Source organism: Rhyacophila brunnea, unplaced genomic scaffold (genome assembly GCF_057557595.1).
Source record: "Rhyacophila brunnea isolate RB1 unplaced genomic scaffold, BYU_Rbru_1.0 scaffold_1, whole genome shotgun sequence".
Taxonomy (NCBI): domain Eukaryota; kingdom Metazoa; phylum Arthropoda; class Insecta; order Trichoptera; family Rhyacophilidae; genus Rhyacophila; species Rhyacophila brunnea.
The window spans coordinates 44,622,476-44,636,773 of NW_028232751.1; the positions used below are offsets into that span (position 1 = coordinate 44,622,476).

Sequence of the window (14,298 nt, forward strand, 5' to 3'; positions counted from 1 at the left end):
TTTAAAGCTACTGAAGGCGTCAAAAAACGCTAATAAAAACGCCTGTAAATATTAAAAAGATGCCTATCGAAAAATGCTAGATCTGGCAAGAAAAACGCTGATCAGCTAAGAGCAAACGTTGCTCAGAGTAATGTGTCAATCGTTATGACTATCTGGTCGTAACGATTGTCACATTACTCTGATAGTGGCGTATGCAACGAGCCCGAAACGTCGAAGAAAAAAGGAAGAATAGAAGAAGGAAGTACACGCGGTGGAAACCCAAGAATCTATTACAAATGTAATTTTGTTTTAATAATATTTGGTCTAGCAGGGTTTAATTAAATTTTAAAAACTAACCACCAACATCTGCAAATTGTATTGTTAATTCAATGAAAACGAATTAATACGACTGACAAAGCTTAGCGTGCACTATTTACGTCGAATCTTAACAGCCTACCTCCACCCCTCGTCACTGATAGATTTGATCATAGATAATTTATATAATTTGATACCGGTCTAGTTTTAAAATACCAAATGGAGATTCTGAAAAATTAAAAAAAAAACAGTTTTTTTATTCTTTTCAGGAGATTCAGCAGTTTGGTGAATTAATTAAATTCTAAAACTGGTTACATGAAGTTATATATAATGTTTTTCTAATTCTAGAACATATATGGTGCGCACTCCAAATTCATGGATGGACGATTTCTTTGACTGGTCAATGAGCAAATCATGTTGTCAATACTTCTACTCAAATAACTCATTCTGTCCTCACACAGGTAACAATAACAAACCATACTATCGGAAAACAAGAATGATGTTGAAAAGATTTCATCTTCAACTTTGATCATTATTTTTTTTAACAATACAGGCCATGTGGCCCAACTACAGTTGTGCAGTAGTACCTAGTAGTAAAACAATCACAGAAACGTGCAGGCTATTAGAGATTCACATAAATGTAGTGTGACCTCTTCAGCCATATTCGCCCCTTAGCTGAAGAATATGGACAGCACACGGTGCCTCCAAGAATCCCTGTCGCTTGCCAGTCTTACGTCATTCCAGGCCATGCCAGCATCCCATAGCTCCGCTGTACACACTCTGTAGATAGTATTTAGCGACTGTCCAAAACACCGGAATTCGGTTGGCTTCAAGAACAGACGAGCCAGATTGTAGTGATCTTCTGGCGTCCGCACCACGTGATCGAACCAGATCCAACGTAACCTCTTCATTCTCAGCCTGATGAGAGGCTGCATGATTTGCTTTTTTATTATTTCATTACTCTTAAAATCATCTTCTTCTTCGGCCATATCCGCCCCTTAATTGGAGCATATGGACACCACGCGGTGCCTCCAAGAATCCCTGTCACTCGCCAGTCTTCTCGCTTCGTTCCAGGTTAAACCAGCATCCCATAGCTTCGCCGTATACACTCTATATATCAGCGGTTCTCAAACTATTTAAAATTTCCTGTGTGGCGGCCCCTTTAAAAAATGTTCGATGGCTCGCGGACCCCTTTAATAAAGAAAAGAAAATCTATATTATTTTAAAGAAATTGGGGGCGCCAAATACTTTGCACAAGGGTGCCACATACCTATGGCGCGGCACTGTTTATAGGCTGTTGTGAATATAACATTTTTTTACAAACAATTATGTATTCAGAAAATATTACATGTTATGTAGTCATTAAATTTAAATAAAAAATTTAATGAGATGGATGCATCTGCTTTGCCTGAACCAGTTCTTCTATGTTTGGCTTTGTTTTGGCTAGTGCAACTCTCATGTCATTTGTCGCGTATAATCTATTTCGAGATTTTGTCTTGACAGTCAGTGGTGTAGAAAAATCCGTCTCACACTCATAGGTGGTTGCGAATGGAAACAGCACTCTTAGAGCCATCTTTGCAAGCATCAGGGACTGTGCCATTTCAATCCAAAAATCACTACAAATGTTTTGCACCCCCATTATTTATCAAATTAATAAACTGTTCCTGAATTAAATTATCCTCCGAAGGCAGATCACTAATGGATAATACAAATGGGTTATTGATAAAATGATGGTATTTTTCAAATTCTCGTAGGTCAGGAAAATAGTAAGAAATTTCTTCGCTAAGAATGAATACATAAAATATAAATAGTATAAAATATGCATTCGTTTTTCGCGGTCCTACCAAAACCGCTTCGCGGTCCCCTAGGAGACCACGGACCCCAGTTTGAGAACCGCTGCTATAGATAGTATTTAGCGGCCTTCCAGGACACCGGAATCCGGTTGGCTTAAAGAACAGGCAAGCCAGGTTGAGGTTCTCTTCTGACATCCGCAGCACGTGGCCGAGCCATGTTCAACGTCGCCTCTTCACTCTCAACGTGATGAGAAGCTGCTTGGTGCGTTCTCTTATCTCCTCGTTGCTCCTAAAGTCATACCACCGCACACCCAGTATTCATCGCAAACATCTGTTTTCGAAGCTCAGTATACGGTTGCTCTGAGCCTTCGCAAGGTGTCATGATTCGCTACCGTAAAGCAGCACCGTCAGAATGCAAGCGTGGAATAGGCGGCATTTGGTTGTGACCGAGTATAATCGTGAGTCCCAGACATTCCGCATTGAGTTGAATGTTGCTCCAGCCATTCCCATTCGGATAGCGAGGTCTTTCTGCAAAATGCCATCTCCCGTGATGTGCACCCCCAGGTTCTTGCACTGAGTAGCGTAATGCCTTGGTAATTGTCACAGCTAAGAGGGTTACCTTTTTTATGAAGTGTAATGATTTCACCATTTACCCAGACCCTTGGCAGCGCTCTTCTTCCCACACCTTTATCATCAGATGAAACATAGGGTGCAGGATTGCGCTCAGGCTGTACTTGAGGAATCCAGGATGAATCCCGTCTCCCCCCGGTGTCTTTCCGTTCTTGAGCCTTTTCACAGCCGATTTTATCTTGGTGTGTGTAGGCGAGAAATCGGAAATGTCGGTCGCTTGGGGAATGTCCAAAAGTAAAGCTTCCGCAGATATGTCGAAGGGATCTAAAGGGGGTGGGTGGTTCAGCACTCCGCAGAAATGATTCTTCCAAGTCTTCTTGACGCATTCTGCGCACCACTCATGAATGGCTCCAGAAGTCGATGGTCGCCTGCCGCAGACTTCACGGGTGATTCGGAAGAGTTATCTGGTGTCATTTCTGCTTGCTCTTCTTCTGCTGCAAACTTCATTTGGAATCAAACCCAGAGCCCTTAGATGAGAAGTCAGTGCCTTACGCATTGAACTACTAGAGCAGCCTTATTAGAAACAACATCTTGGGTGCATTTACTCCTGTTTTTCGTACATGAATGTTGGTTTATGCCCAGTTAATTCGCAATTAATCAACATTTATTTTACATGCAAAAAACTGTTAACCATATTTTTGTAATCTGCTGAGGATGGAACACATATTCAAGTGCACTGACAAACAAGTAACTGTGGAAATGTTTACTGGATTTTTAAAAATCTTTTACGAGAAGTACGAGTAAGTTATCAGTATTTTAAAAAATGCACCATTTTTTACAGTGTGAATATTGTACAAACTATATTTATTTTGACAGTATTGCTTGCAGATGTGTAACATGCATTGATTTTATAATAAATCTTTATGCATATGAATTTGTGTATTTTTATGTAATAAGTATGTAATTTTCTTTAACTAATAATGACAATTTTATTTTAGAAACTGACCCTACGCTTTGTGGACCATGTGCCATAAATCTTGATTATAATAATACACGGCCAAGTGCAGCTAGTTTTGAAAAATATATACCATTCTTTTTACAAGATAATCCAGATGCAAACTGTGCTAAGGGAGGTCATGCAAGCTATAGTGGTGTAAGATGAATTTTATATTTTCTTAAAATAATTCCAAATAAAAACCAAGTTTTTCTTGTTAATTCAACGATAATTGTGTTATTTATGTTGACATTCTGTAGGTATACTATACTATTTACATCATAAGCCCCACAAGGGGGGGCTGACAGGGCTCTAGCCTAGGGGCCCGGGCTCAGGAAGGGCCCAGCGTGACAAGTCGACCAATAAGTGAGATAAACACAGACCACAAATAAAATTTTATTTGCTCTAATAGTAAAAAAAGTTGCTTGCGGCGCTATTGTAAGTAGTGTGCTGATACTTGACGACTCCATAATTCAAATGTACATATTAAAAATACAAAAAATCGCTAAAAATACACCTTAATTTTACCACGTACACCACGGAAAACGCTACTGTAGCGCGTCACACTGCCTTTACCCTTAGCGATAGGTAGGGGGCCCCGCCAAACATCCTAGCCTTGGGGCCGGCTTCAGGATGTGGGGGCCATGATTTACATTATGACATTTGAATACGTTTAATGAATGCATGCAGCATAGTTAAATTGGTAATCTGTACATGTATTAATAACTCTATGTTGGCATTCCTATTTTTATAACTAAAGCAATGGATGCCACCTTTTGATATTCCTTGTATTTTTGCCTGCTAATATTCCATTGTGACGGATTATCTTTTAATACATCCTGAAAAGCATAGTAGAAGTAACCAGTAGTCCAAAATAACTTATAGCTAACCCGAGTAGACCAGAGCTACCTTTTTTGCTCCAATTTCATATATTCATCTATAATATTACAGAAGAAGGCTTCAGCAATAATTATCGAATTCATGTAGGTAGAGGTCTTTCGTTCTACAGGGACACTGTTGTACGCTAAAAACGATTTGCAGTTGTGTTGGTGTTCTTTGGTAGTATTGACACAGGGTGTGCATGAAGAATTACGGAAAAATAAGCATATTTTTATGACTTATTGTTTTAATAAAATATGGAATAAAAATGCGTACATTAGAACGTAGGTACCTGTATATTATTTACTTATACTGATAGTTACAATTCAATGAAAACATCGTGTATTATTATTTATTTAGTTTGGATTGGGAATATACAATGTTTTGGAATTTATGAATTAGCCTTAACGATATCATTATCGTTATTTAACAGATTAGTTATAAATGTATAGAGAACTAAACAATTAAAGACAATTATAATACCGTAAATACATAATTTTGTTGGCAATGTCATTTAATTATACATATAATCATTAGGACTTCTGAGAACAATTACAAATGGCATTTTCAACTATAAGTATAATGCTGTCATAGTAAAATAAATAATAGGAAGAACATAATTTCATACATTGGACACTAAAGACGCGCCCAGCTATATAGATAACCAGATAACAGTCACTATATGAACACACTGTAGACGACTCCAAAGAATGAGTTTATGACCTGTTTATGACCAGCGACTCTTAATGACAAAAGAAACTCCGCCCTTTACGCCCCTGCACTTTATGTCTAACCAATTGGTGATAAAGTAATAATTGCCGGCGGTTCTAAGTAGGGTTTTATTACAGGCCTTAATGCATACACACAAATAATACCAATCCAGATGCGAAGCAATTTTAGCATACAACAGTGACTCTGTAAAGTGCGTGGACTATAGATAGCTTATTTTACCAAAATAATTCTACTCTGGTTAAATTTGGGTTTTGCTTAATAAATTATTTTCAATTTCGATTCAATTCAATTGACTTCTTCTCTTCTTTCACTCTGTCATGACCCAGCATTGGGCCATAGGGCAAGCACAAGTTCGCAAGATTTCCCTCGATCCATCACCAACTCTTGCGTCTTCCGTCATGCCAGACCTGCAGCGCGTAGATCGCTTTTATAGCACCGCTGCAGGGTAAGGGAGGGCCGGCCACGACGGCGGAACCCTTGAGTCTGTGCCACAAGGGTACGAAGTGTCGCACTCTTTAGCGGCACACATGTCCCAGCCACGTAAAACGTGTCTTCGTGATTACCTCAATTACCGAAGGCTGCTGTGTATGCTCACGAACTCGGTTGTTTGTAACGCGGTCGTACCAGTGTACCCCTATGATTCGGCGGAGACATCGATTCTCAAAGCTCAAAAGCCGAGACCTTTGTAGCTTAGTAAGATGCCATGCCTCACAGCCATACAGAAGCACAGGTAGCACACACGCGTTAAACAAACAACATTTGGTCCTCACAAAATACAGCCTTGATCTCCATGCGACTCCAAATTGGCTGAATGCAGACCCCGCCATACCCGTACAGATTCCAAGCTCACTAGAAATGTCGGCGTCAATGCATGCAGCACTGTACATGGATTTGGTCTTAGCCGCGTTCAAATGTAGACTCACACGTTTCGAGTTCGCGGCGAACCTATTTACGGTTACCTCCAACCGTTCAATCGTCGAGTCAAACACGACTGCGTCATTTGCATACTCCAAATCGCACAGTCTTTCTTCGCATAGTTCGATTGTGTCATCATGATGTAGGCGTATCCCACTGTCGGGGCGAACCGTCTTACGCATTATGAAAACCATCATGATGATGAAAAGAAATGGCGCAAGTACACTGCGTTGCTTGACTCCTGACGTGACTTCAAAGAGGTCAAAGGATGTTCCAGCTGCTCTAACGCGACACTCTGTATTGGTGTAGAGAGCACATATCACGGTGACCAATTTCCGTGGGACACCATAGCCCAGCAGAATTTGCCATAGAGATTCACGGTGAGGACTGTCAAATGGTTTTTCATAATCGATGAAGCAACAGGCGAGAGATATATTCATCTCTTGATACTGTTGCAGGAGGCATCGTAAAGTTAAAATATGCTCCAAGCAGGACTTCCCCGGGACAAATCCACTCTGCTGCGCACGCAAAACCTCCAGCATGGGACTTCTAATCCTATACAGGAGAATCTGTGCTAACACCTTCTCGGGAACGCTGAGGAGAGTGACACCTCTAATTATTACAGTCTTGTGGCTCACCCTTTTTGTGCAGAGTAACCACGGTACCATCTCTCCAGGCTCTGGGGCACTGTTCCCTCTCCCACACCTCGCGCAGAAGATCACACAAGGATGGCAATATGGCACTCAGTCCTCAGTGACTTAATCAATGTTTTATTAAAGCACTGTTTGTTTTTGCTATTATTGACTCCAAGTTATGCTGAGTTTGAGATATTCTTTATGTGACTAGTCCAGGAGAATTTATAATTTAAATTGAAACAAATTACAAACAAATCTATATTGCAGTATGGTTATATAATAACATTTTACTTTCAGGGCCTTAACTATGAATTGGATATAGACGGTAATGCAAAGATAAAAGAGTCATATTTCATGGGATACCACAAAACTTTACGAGGTTCTAAAGATTTTTATGAAGCCTACAGATATGCGAAAGATTTAGCCGAACAATTTACCATATCACTGAGGAATCAAACAAAAAATGATGAAATAAAAGTATTTCCCTACAGGTAGAATTATTTAATTGGTCATTTTAAAGTATATAATGATTGATAAGTCATGAGTTTGAATTATGATGATGTCTGTTAAGAAAATTACTATTTCAAATAACCAATCCTACAGGATGCATACACAATGTCCATATTTCTTTTTTTTTTAATTTGGTGGATTGATATGTAACAAAAGCGTAAGAATATTAATAAACCTTACTAACTTCCCTAATCATTGAAATAATTAATTGATCTCCATTTGTACACACATTGACGATGCTATATTACGCCCGTGTATTTCTGAATCCTTTCAAATGCTAAATAGTATCTTGGTGAACAGTGCCCATTCAGTGCTACTGATTGCTTTATAGGTTATAATGGTCTTTGCTCACACTCATGTTGACTTTTTTTTTATTACAGCTTATTTTATGTTTTCTATGAACAATATCTGACAATGTGGGATGACACAGCCAAATCATTGGGATATTCATTGATACTAATTTTCGTCGCCAGCTTTATATTGACTGGATTCGATATCTTTTCCGCTGTTGTCATACTCATATCTGTATTGATGATTTTGATAGATATGTTAGGTGTCATGTATTGGTGGAGTATATCACTTAATGCTGTGTCATTAGTCAACCTTGTAATGGTAAGTAACTTCATTTGATTTTAAAAAAAATCTTTCACATGTTAGTAATAATAGGTAGGTAATAATCATTTTTATCATAATATTACTCATTAAAATTAATTTATGCAATGACCATTATATTATGGTCTAGATATTATACATAGATAGATATAAATCAAATAAACCAAAATTCGCCTGGTCAAGTCTCTGGTCTTTTCTATCTCTCTTGTGGTGTTAAGAGTTTCAATCAAAAATAAAAAAAAGACAGTATGCTTTTGAGTTGTCGTATTAGAGTCATATGCTAAGGATTCCTTGGGCAGCAAAGAGGGCGAATATATCCAATTTGGATGAAGTAAAAGTGAACCAAAAAATATCTGTAGTTTTTTAGTCAAATAGTCATAATTTAGTAAAATCATTTAGTCAATCCATTTTGTTCTAATTTTTCTGCCGAGTAGCACTCCCAGCACCTCTCCCTAAATACCAAACAAGCTACTAGACAAGTCTGAACACATTATCTTTAGTCAAGTTCATTAGTTTGTTGTCATAGAAATAACATTTCGTTGGAGCGAAGATATTACCTTCGAAATATTTAAACCATGATTGCCTTTGTTGCAAATTTCTTCGTCCAATTCTTCTGATATAGCAATTATAACTGAAGTTGTTAACTTAATTATTTTTGCTTTGTTACGTTGTGCTCTATTCATTTTGATACGTCACTCACTAATGTACTGTGTTCAGACAATTTTCAGTAACTAAATCATTCGCCACTCGACTAATCTGAACCGGCCTTCTGGGGCATAAGAATGAAGAAACCAGAATAATATTGCCTCTTACCTATTAACCCTTTGCACACCTTAATTTATATTTTTTTCTTTCAACAAAATCCTTAATTAAACATTCGTAATAGAATTAGGCAAGCGCAATAATATAAATCTTATAATTTATTGTAAATTCATTTTAAAACTGCTGTATAATGTCGAATCCAAGTCGATATAGGAGTACACAATATAAGCAATACAATGGCTAGGCTAGCTAGGACATACGAGTTTCATTTGTTAACATGGTTCTCTTTGCAAGCACTCATGATACTTTCTTTTTGATAATCCCTGTTGGACTGTACATACAATGCTAACCTATTATCTAATATATTATTTTTAATTATTTCCAGTGTGTCGGCATTGCTGTGGAATTCTGTAGTCATATAGTACACGCGTTTGCAACCAGTGTGTCTAGCAGGGAAACGCGAGTGTTTGATGCACTTGTAAATATGGGAAGCAATGTGTTCAGTGGAATAACACTTACTAAGTTTGCTGGAATTGTTGTTCTAGCTTTCTCAGAGTCTGAAATATTTCAAGTATTTTATTTTAGAATGTTTCTATGTATTGTTTTAATAGGTGCAGCACATGGACTGATTTTCTTACCTATTTTGTTAGAATTTTTAACTAATACTCGACTGAAATCTAAATAGGTATCCGAATACCATATGTAAATATGTCTACATATGTTGTTACTCTATAATTATATCATCAATTCGAGTGCTTAAAGTCAGACAATGTTATCTACAAAAACGTTATTTTACATTTACGGCTACATGATAGTCAAACAACGTTATGTCAATCTTTTCTAATTTATTATTAAATCGTCAGTAAAGCTTAACGCTAACTACATAAGTTACCCTTGTTTTCATATTTTTTAAAAACTATCCCTATAAATTTTAACATCATCATAAGCAAGATAAATGTACAATACACAATAAATTATAAAATATTAACATTAGGTTTTAAATAAACATGTCCCTTGTTGAGTTACAAGAATCTAAAATAACGATTTTTGGCTCTCCTGTAAAGTTGCACTTTTGTAGGTAGTGTTGTTTGACACTAAGCCCTCGAATTATTGGCAGATATATTATGTAAGGTATTTTTTTGATTATAGTAACAAATTAATGATATAAATTGTAACATGATTCTTTATAATATAATATTTTTTTCAAAAAGTGTGCCTTATTTTGAAATTTTTATAGATTTTTTTACATTTGCACTATGTAGGTACCTACTAATCTTAAACACAGATCTAGACAAAAGCCAGTCTTTTTTATGGTGAACATTTGAGAAATCTTCTTTTTATTTTACTCTAATCATTTTTGCAAAATGTTGGAAGTTGTATTTGTTGTGTTAGTCGAGAAATCGGCATTTATAGGTAGAGGAGGAACAAGTAATGTATCAATGATAGACAATCTAAAGTTATACAAGAGTATTTTTTATGAGTACCTATGTATTTGTCCATCACAAGTAGTATGCGTTCAGCAGTACTGTCTGAAATATATGAATTCCTAATTTTGCAAAGAGTTTTTCATTGGCAGGATATATGTGGCAACATCTAGTTGTGAAAGTCAACTATACTCATATACATATTTGTTATATCCAATTAACGTGACGGTTTGTTTGTGTAAACTGACCATCAAATTCTGATAAAATAGTAAATACATCTCTACGATTTTTTCCATTTAGATAAGTAGATTCCCTGATCGATGAATTGGCTGATAGATTACTCGATTTAGAAAAAAAATTATCACATGTAGAGTATACGCTTAATGACTTTGCACTCCGGTTCTAGGATAAAAATGATGTTATATATATATTCTAAAAATATTTCTTTACATATAATATGAGGTGTACCTAGAGTTACAAAACCCACTCTGGGTGGTTTTTCAAAAACAATAGTTATGTATGTACACAGGAGCTCTTTCGTAAAATCTATCTTCTGTTCTGGGTGAGAGTTTTAAACTCCTCTCTGTTTCTTCAAAAAATCAAAATAAATATCGAGGTGACGGACTAAACCCGTTCTGTAAATAAATTTGTTCTGGTAAAAACCTCTCTGCGTAACCGGCCAATCGGACGCCGCGATTTAAATAATGACTCTTCACGAATGCTTTAATCTCCGTACAAACCGTCAAAATGTTAAGTGAGGAAAGTCGTAATTTTGCTCTGACTGTTTTACTAATTTTTATTTTTAATAATGAATGTTTCCATAGTAAGTGTGACGGAATCTCAACTAAAACCGTCAAGGAAGCATTTGAGAAATCCAGCTGCGTGGAAATGTAATCTGTTACGCCAAGAAACGTATTTAAAAATTGACTGTATTTTGCTGTATTCTTATGAATAATCCCAGTGGTATCTCATATTATTTTGTAGTTTCACATGTTTTTTTTTTGTTGTCATTTATATTTTATTATTCTGTGTGGTATAATAAACTATCGTAAGAATCTCAAGTAGGTACATGTTTATAACATTATTTGGTTTGTGTCAAAAATATAATTAAAGGAAAACTATTTTCTGTCGGGGAGATGCTTTTTGTTTGATAATTTATACTATACAAATGATAGATTTAGTAGGTAGTAAGATATCCAGGGTTCAGTGACTAGCTCGGGTGTTGATAGAACCCCGGATTCACAAAAATTAAATAAAAGGTCTTTCTTGTTTGTACTTTTATTCGTCTTATATTTTTATGGTTAGTTTTACAAAAGTTTACTTTCGAGTTTTTACGAGTTACAGTGATTCGGGTCTGTTCGCTTTGACCAAAAGATGGCAACATTGGTGGCGAGCAGTGTTGCCATCTTTTCAAAGTGGAATTATAGTACTGAGCCTCCAAAATTATAGTATTTGGGGAAAAAATATAGTACGCGTTGTCATGTATTGAAAATGTAGGTATAGGTATTTTGTTTCTCAGGAAAAACGGAGAATTTGAGAAACTGAGAAACTCCGAGAACCCTTTTTATTTAAGTAGGTAACTCTTCCGACCAAAAATTCTTACCGAAGAATTCAAGAAATTTCATTTTAAACCAGTCAAGCAATTTTTTTCCAAGTTCTCCAAATTTTCTTACATATTGTGAAATTATAGTACTTTGCACCAATCTATCGAACGGAAATATCGAAATTTTAGTACTTTTTACATATTTTTTTCCGATATTCAAAATTATAGTATTTTGGGCGTACTATACCTGTTTTATATCGTACATAGTACGCGGACCAAAATTATAGTACAAATACTATAATTATAGTACGGTTGGCAACACTGCCAGTGCCACCAGTCGGCAGTTGTAGCGATGTGTCGGATATGACTATTGAGTATTTCAATATCAATACTTTTTTTCCATACGATACCGATACCTACTTCGTCTTTCGACATTATACTTGTTTCCATTTTCTTCTGTCGATACTTATAAAGTGTTTTATTTATTTTTGATAACCTTTAATTTAAGTTTATTCCTATGGGTACCTAGTCAGTAATCACTTTTATGATGCTGATCATCAATTTATTCTTAAGCCCCTTACGCACTGTCGACCTGGTCTCTGGCAACCATGGGTCAGCAACCAATAAGTATGACTGGTGCAGTAACCACGTGCGTACAGTCCTACAAACTTATCTAAATAAGGGTCAAAAATGAAACTACGAACTACCATATGGACGCCATTTTGAAAACGTCATTCGAATGTCAGATTCTGTCCAGTTGCGAGTCCTGATTGGGTAGTTTTCGACTGTAGTTCCCCCATCCATTATTTAGATAAATTTGTAGGTAGGTGTGTAAATAGTGACTTTCTTTCTTATGCCTCGTGGTTGCTAGAGACCGGTCGACAGTGCGTCAGAGGACTTACTTGAATGGTATCATTATTAATAGTTGTACCAGCAGTGACGTCGCTTGGGGGAGGAAGATACTCGAAGGGCGGTAAATCGAGAAGAATAATTTGATATATTTAGATATAGTTACTTACCTACCTAAATTTAGTAATAACGAAAATATCTTTTAATGTAAAAAAAATCACTGGTTGGAAACAAAATGTATTAATTTTGTCGTGTTCGCGATGTCTAGTTTACATCCGTTGACCTCCATCGTCCTTGGTAACCAGCAACGACACGTGCATATTTACGAATAATTGCAGTCTGATTAATTAACCAGTACGCACGGAAATTGCGTTGGCTGTCGAAACTGAAGATGCACCCCCCTCTTGCGTCAGAGCGTCCCACCTACCGCTTCTTGTCCACGATTTAATTTTGTTTTCAGTGGTATATATATAATATATTGTTAGTAATGTATCCATACAACACATTGTTTAGATATTGGAGTCATGAAATGATGATAAAAAATACTGTATAAAATGGGGTGTCATTTTGGCGCTGCCTAGGGGCGGCATTTTGTCTAGGGACGTCACTGAGTACCAGTGTAGGTATTATAATGTTAGGCGTGCTTTTGAAACAATGTTATTTTTGTTATATCTACTTTCATTATATTAAACTAGAATTAACAAAAATAGCTTTCTTTTAAAACCATTATAATGGAGATCTTGCGCAGCAGCAACCACACCTTGCGGAACGCATTTCTTATACTGCTTGTATGGGATGTCTTCATACGCTACAGAGTTCAGAATGATAACAGGTAGCCGTCGCACGTACTCCGTTTATGACTTTGCCGTGCGTCATTGTTTCTTTACGGATTAGCCGCATGTTTCCTATAGCTAGACAAACCGCGCTTCTATTCTAAAAGTGAACACATGACTTCCACCGTTGAGACCTCACTATGAATCCTTACGACCCGTCACCCCCACAAGCAGTCATTGTGCACGCGTGGTAATGTATCTGCTGCCCGGTGGTACGAACATCATGTTAATGTATGGACATATAAAATTCAGAATCGATTAATTTTAGAGTTTATTTGTTCCATCGACATGCTATGCTGTTGCCCAGAGGCCCCGAATTGACAAGGTTCGCAAGATCTAGAAACTAAATAAATCTTACCACGGGGAAATTTTTTTTCCAAGCTATCATAAATCAGTATCGGCGCCCGATACTACAAGGTCTAACCGTGTACTACTATACCGCCTTTACGTATTATTATCTATGTGTACCATGGCCCCCACATAATGAAGCGCCCCCCCAGGCTAGGATCTTTGTCGGGCTCCCCTACCTATCGCTAAGGTTAAAGGCAGTATGACGCCCTATAGTAGCGCTTTCGAAATGGGGTTCACGGTAAAATTATGGCCATTTAGTGTATTTTACAACGTTTTTATTAGCTCGTATTCTTGTTTGTACAAATCTTGCAATCGATTTTCAACTAACTTCCCGACTAGCTAGACATTTGAAACTTTTAGAATATATCAGAACACGATGCCAATGCATTCTTTTAATACATTTAGCCATCTTTAAGAAGAACTGAATTCATTTTCAGTTAATTCTATTTTGTATGGCTTTCCAAATAACTTTTTATTTCAAAAAAATCCGTAAAAAGTAAAAGACTATTATTGGTTGCTAAGGGGTGGTCTTAGCAACTAAATTATTAATATATAAGTGCGTTACTATGGAAATCAAAATGAAATTTCAGTATTCTATATTT

General features: G+C 36.8%; 1 protein-coding gene across 1 annotated transcript in view; it reads left to right on the forward strand.

The window, feature by feature from the left end:
- LOC147079831 (NPC intracellular cholesterol transporter 1 homolog 1b-like) overlaps positions 1–9,843 on the forward strand; it is a 47,905-nt gene extending 38,062 nt beyond the window's left edge. Inside the window, exons 18-22 of the mRNA XM_085944825.1 lie at positions 643–755; positions 3,656–3,810; positions 7,110–7,303; positions 7,703–7,934; positions 9,082–9,843. Coding sequence (XP_085800951.1) covers positions 643–755; positions 3,656–3,810; positions 7,110–7,303; positions 7,703–7,934; positions 9,082–9,381 — 994 coding nt within the window. The 3' untranslated portion in view covers positions 9,382–9,843. The remainder of the gene's footprint in view (positions 1–642; positions 756–3,655; positions 3,811–7,109; positions 7,304–7,702; positions 7,935–9,081) is intronic.
- The last annotated feature ends 4,455 nt before the right edge of the window (positions 9,844–14,298 follow it).